We start from the raw sequence: 12406 nt of genomic DNA, 5'->3' as shown, positions 1-12406 counted from the left end.
AAGACAAGAAAAGGAAAAGTACTGGTGTTAGTAGGTTAAGTGCAGGCGAAAAAGATGAGTCTTAAGATGTTTCTTGAAAATGAGTAAAGACTCTGCTGTACGAATTGAGATTGGGAGGTCATTCCACCAGCTGGGCACAGTCCAGGAAAAGGTCCGTGAGAGTGATTTTGAATTTCTTTGGGATGGCACCACAAGGCGTTGTTCACTTGCAGAGCGCAAGCTTCTGGAGGGCACATAGGATTTAACCAGTGAGTTTAGGTAAGTTGGTGCCGTGCCAGTGGTTGTCTTGTAGGCAAGCATCAGTACCTTGAATTTGATGCGAGCAGCTACTGGTAGCCAGTGTAACCTGATGAGGAGGGGAGTAACATGAGCTTTTTTTGGCTCATTGAAGACAACCCTCGCTGCTGCATTCTGGATCATTTGCAGAGGCTTGACAGTGCATGCAGGAAGGCCCGCCAGGAGAGCATTACAATAGTCCAGTCTGGAGAGAACAAGAGCTTGGACAAGAAGTTGGGTTGCTTGCTCTGACAGGAAGGGTCTAATCTTCCTAATGTTGTATAAGGCAAACCTGCAGGACCGGGTCGTTGTAGCAATGTGGTCAGTGAAGCTTAATTGATGATCCATCACAACTCCTAGGTTTCTGGCTGTCCTCGAAGGAGTTATGGTTGACGAGCCCAGCTGTATAGAGAAGTTGTGATGAATCAATGGGTTAGCTGGAATCACCAGTAGTTCAGTCTTTGTAAGGTTAAGCTGAAGGTGATGGTCAATCATCCAGCTAGAAATGTCACTCAGACAGGCTGAAATGCGAGCAGCTACCGTCGGGTCATCAGGCTGGAATGAGAAGTAGAGTTGGGTGTCATCGGCATAGCAGTGATAAGAAAAGCCATGCTTCTGAATGACAGATCCTAAAGATGTCACGTAGATGGAGAAGAGAAGTGGTCCAAGTACTGATCCCTGAGGAACCCCAGTAGCAAGGTGGTGTGACTTAGAAACAAATAAATTAATTTTTTCTGTTTATTTTGTAGAGGAAAATTAATAGTCTGGTTTCTACAACTTACACTTTAGAGCAAAAATATTGCTTTAAACTTGAAAGAATTCAAATTCAAAATATTTGTGATACTTATCGATAGGTACCGATACTGTATGAAAAATGTATCGTGATAATCGTGAAAATTGTTCTGGCCATATCACCAAGTCCTACATCTAACTCATCCTTTTTCTGATAAACTGATTTTCAGATAAAAATATTCCCTTGTTTCTAATATATATTTACATAGTCATAAAGAAAAAAAAAAACAAAAACATGCTGAGCATCTTCATCTTGTGAAAAGCAAGCTTCTGTTTTACGAGTTAATGTTTAGCAAAAATTTTATTTGGGGGTGAACTGTTCCATCAATTAAATCTCAATAGGTGCTTATTTTGTTATACATGTATAGCATAAATAAACTGTTTGAAATAGTTCACTAAAGGACATGTCAACTCCCCACACATAAACGATCAAAAAAGAATGCGTGACTCATTCCGATCCGCGAGAGGATGGAGAAAGAGGAGAGCTCGCGGTAGAATGTGACGTCACCAGTCGCACTTCTTTCCTTCTCGTTGGGAAAGCGCGAGCTGCGCTGCCTGGCGCAAAGAGGAGACAGCGCACGGAGAAAGAATACCCTACACGGTAAGACCACGCACCTTTCACCGCTAGCTGTTGTTTCTTTACATTTAATAAGTAGGCTAATATTAGCAGTTTGTAAATAAACAGTCTACCGTTTTAGACTCTTTATTCTTTGCTGCTAAATTAAACTGCTATATTATAAGTTGTGTAAACAATGCGCAGATGTTCCAAGTTTTTCAGCGTGCATTTGTTTGAATAGTCTGTTTTCTGCAGGATTTCCAATGTTTTAAATCACACACTCTCAGATCTCGTGATGTGCAAAGAGACAGATGAAAGACATCGACCACCTAAGACTCGTGGAGAGATCTGCGAAAGCGAGAGCGCAGCTTTATAAAGTCAAGCACTTATCCCTGGAGGCTCAGCTGTCACACTATGGAGAACATCACGAGCCCCTTCATCCCAAACCCGACGTGCAACTATAGCATGGACGTATACTATCACAGCTCTGCAAACCGGAGCGATCTAAACTGCACGCCGCCGGCTGACTACTTCTTTTACGCAGATCTGTACGTGGTTCTCCCGGTCATTTACTCCGTGATATGTGCCGTAGGTCTGACGGGCAACACGGCGGTCATATATGTGATCCTCAAAGCACCCAAAATGAAGACGGTGACCAATATGTTCATTCTGAACTTGGCGATCGCCGACGACCTCTTCACTTTAGTGCTGCCCATCAACATAGCGGAGCATCTGTTACACTACTGGCCGTTCGGCGAGGTGCTGTGCAAAATCATTTTAAGCATCGACCACTACAACATCTTCTCGAGCATCTACTTTCTGACTGTTATGAGTGTGGACCGGTACCTGGTGGTGTTGTCGACCGTGCGCTCCAAGCGCATGCCGTACCGCACATACCGGGCAGCCAAGATAGTGAGCCTGTGCGTGTGGCTGCTGGTGATCCTCATTGTCATGCCATTCACCGTGTTCGCGGGAGTCTACATCAGTCCCGACGACACCGAGAGAAAAAGCTGTGTCCTAAGTTTCCCCAGTCCTGAAAGTTTATGGTTCAAAGCGAGCCGGATTTACACCCTTATACTGGGCTTTGCCATTCCGGTGTCTACAATTTGCATTCTTTACACCATGATGCTGTACAGATTAAGAAATATGCGCTTGAACTCCAACGCCAAAGCGCTGGACAAAGCCAAGAAGAAGGTGACTATCATGGTGTTTATCGTACTGGCCGTGTGCCTGTTCTGCTGGACGCCCTTTCACCTCAGCACCATCGTGGCGCTGACCACAGACCTGCGGACCACACCGCTTCTCATCGGCATCTCCTACTTCATTACCAGCCTGAGCTACGCCAACTCCTGTCTGAACCCGTTCCTCTACGCCTTCCTGGACGACAGCTTCAGAAAAGCCTTCAAGAAGATGTTAGAATGTAGACCTGCTTGAATGTAAAGCACTTTGAGGAAACGAATGTCACAGAGAAGTGAACTCCAGGTGGATTCCAGGATTTGAATTGAGGCAGCAAACAGAATGCAATTAAGGCGTTTAGCTATAGGAATTTGATTTAATTAGAAACTAAATTATTTTACGTAGTAGAATATATATGACTGCAATCAGCCTAGTTTTTAATTGGGAAAGAACAGTCATGCCAAATTTTATTTTGCTTAACAAGCCTTGTATGGCAGTTAAAAGGTAAATATTTAACATACATTTAAACATAATGTATTAAAATATGAAACGTATTTGAGCACATATACAGTTATATTTACATTAAATATGTAAATTATTTAATTATAAATGAAAAATATTGCCATTCCGATTCAATATTGTTTAGTTTGTCACATTCAAATTTACATTCATAGACTGAAAGCTTCCTATTTATAAAATTATGAATTTCGTCCAAACCTGATTAAAATTGCAGTTATGATCATAACTGATTATTGACAGGGTCTCAAAATGTAGTGAGAAGCCCATATTGACATTTTATTATTAAACTCATTGTCATTCTATTTCAAATTCCATTTCAAAATCCTATAGTTTGTTGCCAAATTCACACTCAATTTTCATTTTGATGCCTTACTCTGATTAAAATAGTTATGTTCACTATGTCCACAACTTCAGGCTCACATGTCCCTGTGTGTATTCCAATAATATAGGAAAACGTTTTCCTGAGATATACCAAATTCTAATTTGAGAGTTTGTCTCCCTCTTGTGCTCTCTTTAATGAAATATTGAAGATGACGTATTTTTGAAATGTGCTTCAACACGTATATGTCTGGCCGCAGTGCCCTGGAAACTTTGATGAGGAATTACAAAATGTGGTATCAGTGCTGACGTAGGATGACATCATGTGTTTCTCAAAGAGCAGGGGTTTATCTGTATATATGTATATTTGTATAGACCTGCTTTTGTCAAATGAAACGTCACCGCATCCTGTCTAGCAGCATTTCATCTTAACATCAAATTTGAGACAGTTATGTAAATGTGCATTCCCCTTTCATTTAAATTAATGAATATAAATGTAAAACTTTTTGTGTATTTCTAGAGATGTTGGTCATGCAGATCAACACAGTAAAACATACGTTACAAAGGATTTTAAATACATGTTGTAAATAAAATGGAATAAATCAGTTGTCTTTCATTTAGTCTCATGCAGATGTAAAAAACTAATAGGGCTACCATACTGCCTGCTACCCCGGGACAACAGCAACGGCCCAAAGTTTTAAATTAAGCATCATCTAACTCTCTTTTCTACCTCAGGATATTCATGATATTAGAAACCATTATAGTGTTAGTGTGCGTGTGTGTGTGTTGATATTAGAAACCATTATAGTGTTAGTGTGTGTGCGTGCGTGCGTGCGTGCGTGCGTGCGTGCGTGCGTGTGTGTGTGTGTGCGCAGTTAATTTCCCAGAACTGTCTTTTAAGGGCCCTTTTGGTGAACATTAAACCAATGATGTATAAAACTTTGCAGTTACAATTTTATTGGGAATAATAATACAAATTAAATGTGGTGTAAGCCTCCATGACTAAACCTCATATATATATATATATATATATATATATATATATATATATATATATATATATACATATATATATATATAATTATTTTGTGTGGTACAAAAACAGCCCATATCAAGTTCTGTCTGATGTTCTTTCCATTCGCCATCAGGTGGTCTGGAACAGTGACTGATAACAGAATTTGTGAGCTTTCTTGGATAGCCACATAAAGCAAGTAGACATAAAGCTATAAAACTGACCAGACTGCAAGCAAATGAACGACAACACATTTCCGAATCCTAGTTGGTTACTGGGATTAGTTTTAGTCACCCACACAATGAAACAAGATATCCTTTTAAAAACCTTTCACCTGGGATCATATATTTATTATGAAGTATACAGTCATGGCCAGAAGTTTTGGCAGTGACACATTTTGTTTTATTTTTCCACATGCTTCTATGGTATACTGAAAAACAATAAGCATATTATAAGTTTTAATGGCTATTATTGGCAAAAAAAAAACAATATATATATATATATATATATATATATATATATATATATATATATATATATATATATATATATATATATATATATATATATATATATATATATAATCAGTCAACATTTACAGTGTTGACCCTTGTTTTTCATAACCTCTGCAATTCAATATGGCATGTTGGATATTAGCTTCTGGGCCAAAATCCTGACTAATAACGGACCATTCTTGCCTTAATAGCTCTCTAATTTGTGGGCTTCTGCTTGTCCTCTCGCCTTTTGAAGACTTACCACAGGTTCTCTATGGGACTAAGATCTGGGGAGTTGCCTGGCCACTGAACCAAAATTTCAATGTAATGACCTTTAAGCCTTTTTTTTTCATTCTTGCTTTTTGACATGATGTTCCTTCATGTTGGAAAATGCAGGAATCATCACCAAATTGCTCATAGATCGTTGGAAGAAGTCGCCTTTGCAGGACGTTTTGATTCCATTCTTTATTCACTCATGGTAGCGTTCACCATTTCTTCTCCAAACAATCAATTTTCCAGAGGGAGCTTCGTCAGGAAAATAACTGCGCACCAGTCTTCTGCTGACCAATGCTTGTAATTCCTGCAGAATTTCAGTCTGTCCTTGAAGTTTTTCTTGGTGAGAAATGGCTTCTTTGCAGTCCTTCTTGACACCTGGTGGTTGTCAAAAAGTCTTGGCCTCATTGTGCATGCAGATGCTCTCACACCAGCCTGTTCCTGAGCAAGCTCTGCACTGCTGGCGACACGATTCCGTATAGTTACCTCCACAGGAGGAGTAAAAAAAAAAAGAAAAAAGAAAACACTGACCGTTTTCCCCGGTAACTGCGCGCAGCAGACAGCAGAGGGCAACGTGTGATCATGTTTTCCAAATGATATCTCATCATGGATTTAAAAAAAAAAAAATGTGCAATGATGCCTCTTAATTAATATAAAACACTTCACCGTCACCAATCAACAAAAGCATTAAATAAAAGAAACATTTAATTACATTGTTCTAGTCGATTTAAAACTACATTGTTATTTAAATAGCCTAATGCAGGGACGATTATGTTGTTCTCTTTTCATAGCAAATAAGTGTTTAAGAAGGTTACATTTTTCTTAACAAAAATAATATTGACATTGCCTTTTCACTGACCTAAAATAATATCATGCTACAAATGCTAATGCTACAAAACCAGTGATGGTAGCTAAGTAGCTGGTTGACAATTGTGTCACCAAAACAACAACAATAATAATAATAATGAAAAACCTTCACCCACCTACTGATAACCAGCTAGAAACCAGTTACTATGATCCAAAACACAGCAAACAGAATAATCTGGATTTTTACTTTTAAATAATGACACTAGATGGCGTTTCTCTACCACTTCTCATTACTGGGCTCAACTACTTGATATCTAGTCCTGTTTGATGCTGGTTGCTGGCAAAATTTCATCAGAAATTGAAATTAGATACTGTTACTGTATGCTTGAGCAAACAATCCAAACCTCCATCTTTATAATGTTGATGTTAGCAAGTCTCCAAAGGACAAGCTCTGCTGTTGATTGTCACTTTACGTTGTGCTTGAGATTGGGTCACATTTCTGCAGTTGACTTTGTGACACTCCATTCTAAACACTAGGGCCAACAGCCTTTGATTTGCCCGTCACATGTGTCTGAGATTGAAGCCCCCGCTGTATTCTGAGTGCACAAGTCAAACACTCGAACACACAGGGAGATCCTGGTTGCAAGCTTCAATTATGTCACAGCCTCAGCGCACTCGCAAATCAATGACATCGACTTGCTGTTGAGGAGACGCACATCCAGTTTCGGGGGAATGTGTCTACCTGTGATAAACGAATAGGCGATTGTCACAGAGAGTGATCTCATTGTGCTTCTCGCCACTGCTGTTTAAGTGTGTGTGTGCTATGCTATAGTCATTGTCCATAAGGTCCAAAGCAGCACAGAAAGAGCAGTTTTTTTTGTTTGTTTTTTTTTTTTACACAAACTCCCATTTCACCATGAATTTGCTGCCTCTTCCTCAGCTTCGGATCTGTCGTCACAATATAATGTGCTTGTTTATAATACTGATAGGCTAACTGGCTCAAACAGCCCAGCATGGAAACCCTCACCAGCCAATTATATCAAGTTCTGAATGTTTTCTCTATGAGGAGAGACTCTTAAATCAATTCCAAATCGCACTGATGTCTGGACTTACTAATGTTGCCCACATGCAGATGTGGTTTTAACAAGCTCCCAGTCTGTCTGTGAAGGTCCATTCACGGCAATTAACATTTCTTTAATGTGGCATTGATTCAGCTGTAAACAAGGCATGTTCTCCTGTAGGCGGAGGACAAAACATTAGACACCACACAATGCAATATCGGCAACCCAGGCTCACTGGCAAAAATACATGTTCACTCTTAAAGTGGTCATTTGATGCTGCTAAAAAGAACATTATTTGGTCTATTTGGTGTAATGAAGTGTGTTTATGCGGTTTAAGGTTAAAAAACACATTATTTTCCACATACTGTACATCAGTGAGCAGTAGCCTTGTGTGAGCGGAGGCCGGCTTAAGTGAGCAGAGGTGGGCGGCTTGAGAACGGCACAGCCGGCGGATTCTACGAATGAGTGTCCTTTGGGCTTGCGGCAACCACATGATGACCAGGGGCTGGACTCCGCTTCATCCACGGTGAAAGTGGATGGATCTGGTGATCCATAGTGCAAAGTCGATGTATTTCCTCAGAGACCAGCGCAAATCAGCTCCAGGGATGATGAAGCAGATATTGTCCTCTTTTAGAAGGCAAAACAAAGTAGTTTTGCTTTCACAGTGAAACACACAGTGTCTATACGACATGGCGGTAGAAACAACAATACTACAAAGAGAATAAAAAGGAAACGCCTTCTTTCTTTGCGTGAACATCTGGGTGGCGTTATGCAAATCTTCCCACATAGTGATGTAGAGATGTGGGGGCGTGTTAGAACGAGCCATTTCAGGGAGGCGTAGACAAGTCTCAATTTTTATAAAGAATATCTCTTTGGATTTGAGACTTTAGTCTTAGCAACTTTACAGATCTTCTTTATGCACCAAGAGCTTGTAGCACTCCAAAAAGAAAGGAAAAATTGGAAAGAAATCACATCATATGACCCCTTTAAAAATAAAGGTTCTGTATTGCCATTAATGGGCCAAGGAATCTTTCTACAACCGTGGTTTACCAAAGTGCTTAACAATGTCCAGAAAAGAAAAAATAGAGAGTCATACACAAATAAGACAAATACAGTAAAAACATCACAATCTCACAGCTCAGCTTGATATAAAAGCCAAGGAATACAAGTGTGTCTTAAGAAAATTCCAACAGTCTGAGCAGTTCTTATGTGTACAGGTAAACTATTCCACAAATTAGGGGCCACCAGTGAAAAAGCTTGGTCACCTTTATTTTTTAACCTTGTTCTTGGAACATTGAGAAACACTTGATTGGATGACCTCAATGCTCTAAAGGGAGCATAGACATGTAAAAGCTCTGATAAATACGCAGGTGCCAACCCATTTAAAATCTTAAAAACAAACAATAAAATCTTGAAATCAATCCTGAAGTGAACAGGAAGCCAGTGTATTGAAGCTAGGACAAGGGGTAATGCGCTCATACTTTCTAGTCCCAGTCAAAAGTCGAGCTGCTGGATTTTGCACTAACTTTAAGCGTTGAAGAGATGACTTATCCAGACAAACATATAAAGAGTTACAGTAGTCTAGTCTAGATGTTATAAAAGCATGAATTAAACTTTCAAACTCCTTACGTGGCAGGTAGGGCTTGACCTTAGCCAACAGTCTTAGTTGAAAGAAACTGGCTTTTACAACAGAACTAATCTGCTTTTAAAATTTAAAAGCACTGTCAAAAATCAAACTGAGATTCTTGGTAAATGGATGAAAATATAAACCTAAATTACCAAGTGCATCTACACAAGCACTTAAATCCCCAGGACGACCAAACACAACAATCTCAGTCTTATTTTCATTAAGACAAAGAAAGTTCTGATCCAACCATATTTTTTAATCTTTCAGGCAATTAAGTAATGACAGAAACAAAGCTTTGTCATTAGTTTTGACAGGCAAATAAATCTGTGCATCATCTGCATAACAGTGAAAAGTGATATTGTGCTTTCTAAAAGTATACCCCAAGGGCAGCATATACAAAGAAAAACAACATAGGGCCCAATACTGACCCTTGAGGGACGCCACATAAAAGAGGGTGGGCAGTGGACAAAAATTCACCAAGGTGAACAGAAAAACTTCTATCAAATATGATTGAAACCATTTAAGGCCTATGCGCTTAATGCTGACACAGTGTTCAAGTCTAGATAAAAGAATAGAGTTATTTACCGTATCGAAGGCCCCAATCAAATCCAAAAGGACTAAAACAGCGTTACCACAGTCCACAGTTAAAAGAAGATCATTTGAAACTCTTAAAAGAGCAGTTTCTGTATTAAATACTAAATTCATCGATAAATGACTGAAGTTGATTAAAAACAACTCTCTCCAAGACTTTCAAGAAAAAGGGGAGTTTAGATATAGGTCTAAAATTAGACAAATTGATATGATCCAAGTTATTCTTTTTTCAGTAGTGGTTGTACAATGGCATGTTTAAAAACAGATGGTACACATCCTGAGCTTAGAGATGTATTGACCAAAGATACAATGCTTTAGATTATTAAATGATCTTCACACTAAGAAAGATGGTTTGTTTAAGAACTGTTCACTGAAAGCTGAACCCTAAATTATTTTTCTATGGCATACGAAACCCCTTTTTTTTGAAAGCTTTATTTTGAGAGTGTATACAGTACATGCATTTCACTGCAGTTTCCAGCTGAAATGAACACTAGATGCAGTAAAACACCCATCATTTTTGTCCTATTTTTGTTTGAGCAAATGATGTCAGAATTTCCTTTTTTTTAAATAATTATAATAATGCTTATACCACTTGTTGTGGATATGTCACCTGAAAAGTGCATTGAAATGAACTTATTAAGGTTCTACAGGACTAGCCACAATCACTTATTTCTAACAAGCTGTCATAAGCTTGTAATTTTAAAGGCTCACTGAGACCTTTCTTATCTCTTGTTGTATCATTTGCTTCTGCCTTCTGTCTATTGATCTGGGAAGACTTATTAAAAAAATTGATCACCAACTTACAGAGTGTTCGATGCCCAGTGTGCCCTTATCTAGAGCAGAAAAATGAGCCTGCTGGTAGGACCATACTTCATCTAGATTACAGCGTTTCCATGGAACCCAAATCACTTGAGCTTCTGTGAAACCTTAAATGACTTCATGTCTACATATGTGACATAGAAGAATTATATGGAGGGCAATATTTGAAGAAAGCTAACAGTTAACATTCCCATTCCCACTGATGCAAAGCTAAATTTTCAGCAGCCATTTATTCTGTCTTCAGTGTCCAATAGTCCTTCAAAAAAATCTATTATCAATGTTGAAAACAGTTTTTGTGCCACCTGTCAGTTAATATTTGTTTGAGATTCCTTAGATTAATAAAATGTAGCATTTATTTAAAGTATATTTTATCAATTTAATGCATCCTTTCTAATGTGTATACTGTATATATATATATATATATATATATATATATATATATATATATATATATATATATATATATATATTTGAACGATATAGTGTACATAATGTACAGTCAAAAACAGCGAACAGGGAAAAACTTAATGCAATACACACTGTATTTGTCACCAAAATATGACACACTAATATAATATAATATAATATAATATAATATAATATAATATAATATAATATAATACAAAATTATGTTTTTCATATAGTATTTTATTTTGCAACAAATCACAGCAAATTTTGAATAGTTGTCAATTGAGAAAGATACGATCCCAGTATGGCATAAACCAGCTTGGACTACCCAGACTTACAGGTGCTGGTCATATGATTAGAATATCCTCAAAAAGTTGATTTATTTCACAAATTTCATTCAAAAAGTGAAACTTGTATATTATATTCATTCGTTACACACAGACTGATATATTTCAAATGTTTATTTATTTAAATTTGATTATTATAACTGACAACTAAGTAAAATCCCAAATTCAGTATATCAGAAAATGTTAATATTACTTGAGACAAATATAAAGAAAATATTTTTAGAAATCTTGGCCAACTGAAAAGTATGAACATGAAAACCATGAGCATGTACAGCACTCAATACTTAGTTGGGGCTCCTTTTGCCTGAATTACTACAGTAATGTGGCGTGGCATGGAGTTGATCAGTCTGTGGCACTGTTCAGGTGTTATGAGAGCCCAGGTTGCTCTGATAGTGGCCTTCAGCTCTTCTGCATTCTTGGGTCTGGCATATCGCATCTTCCTCTTCACAATACCCCATAGATTTTCTATAGGGTTAAGGTCAGGCGAGTTTGCTGGCCAATTAAGAACAGGGATACCATGGTCATTAAACCTGGTAGCTTTGGCACTGTGTGCAGGTGCCAAGTCCTGTTGGAAAATGAAATCTGCATCTCCACAAAGTTGGTGAGCAGCAGGGAGCATGAAGTGCTATAAAATATCCTGGTATATGGCTGCATTGACCTTGGACCTCAGAAAACACAGTGAACCAACACAAGCAGATGACATTGCACCCCAAACCATCACTGACTGTGGAAACTTTACACTGGACCTCAAGCAATGTGTATTGTGTGCCTCTCCTCTCTTCCTCCAGACTCTGTGATTTCAAAGGAAATGCAAAATTTACTTTCATCAAAGAACATAATTGTGGACCACTCAGCAGCAGTCCAGTCCTTTTTGTCTTTAGATGCTTCTGACGCTGTCTGTTGTTCAAGAGTGGCTTGAAACAAGGAATGCAACAGCTGAAACCTATGTCTTGCATATATCTGTGCGTAGTGGTTCTTGAAGCACTGACTCCAGCTGCAGTCCACTCTTTGTGAACCCCCCCCCCCCCCCCCCATTTTTGAATGGGTTCTGTTTCACAGTCCTCTCCAGGGTGCGGTTATCCCTATTGCTTGTACACTTTTTTGTACCACATATTTTCCTTCCCTTCGCCTCTCTATTAATGTGCAATGCATCAATGGTTCTGTCAAGTCAGCAGTCTTTCCCATGATTGTGTAGCCTACAGAAATAGACTGAGAGACCATTTAAAGGCTCTGCAGGTGTTTTGAGTTAATTAGCTGATTAGAGTGTGGCAACAGGTGTCTTCAATATTGAATCTTTTCACAATATTCAAAATTTCTGAGATACTGAATT

General features: G+C 38.4%; 1 protein-coding gene across 1 annotated transcript; it reads left to right on the top strand.

Moving 5' to 3' along the window:
* Positions 1 to 1542: 1542 nt before the first annotated feature.
* LOC127945002 (neuropeptides B/W receptor type 2-like) lies at positions 1543 to 4236 on the top strand. The gene is made up of 2 exons (XM_052541481.1): positions 1543 to 1669; positions 1880 to 4236. Exon 2 carries the CDS (start codon positions 2039 to 2041, stop codon positions 3056 to 3058), a length of 1020 nt encoding a protein of 339 aa, XP_052397441.1. The 5' UTR covers positions 1543 to 1669; positions 1880 to 2038; the 3' UTR covers positions 3059 to 4236.
* The last annotated feature ends 8170 nt before the right edge of the window (positions 4237 to 12406 follow it).

Source organism: Carassius gibelio, chromosome A23 (genome assembly GCF_023724105.1).
Source record: "Carassius gibelio isolate Cgi1373 ecotype wild population from Czech Republic chromosome A23, carGib1.2-hapl.c, whole genome shotgun sequence".
NCBI lineage: Eukaryota > Metazoa > Chordata > Actinopteri > Cypriniformes > Cyprinidae > Carassius > Carassius gibelio.
Note: the sequence above shows the minus strand (reverse complement) of the source record. Positions and strands in the feature narration are given on the sequence as shown.

Excerpts from the sequence above, each read along its gene's own strand:
- LOC127945002 (XM_052541481.1), top strand. The coding sequence starts at position 2,039 with ATGGAGAACATCACGAGCCCCTTCATCCCAAACCCGACGTGCAACTAT.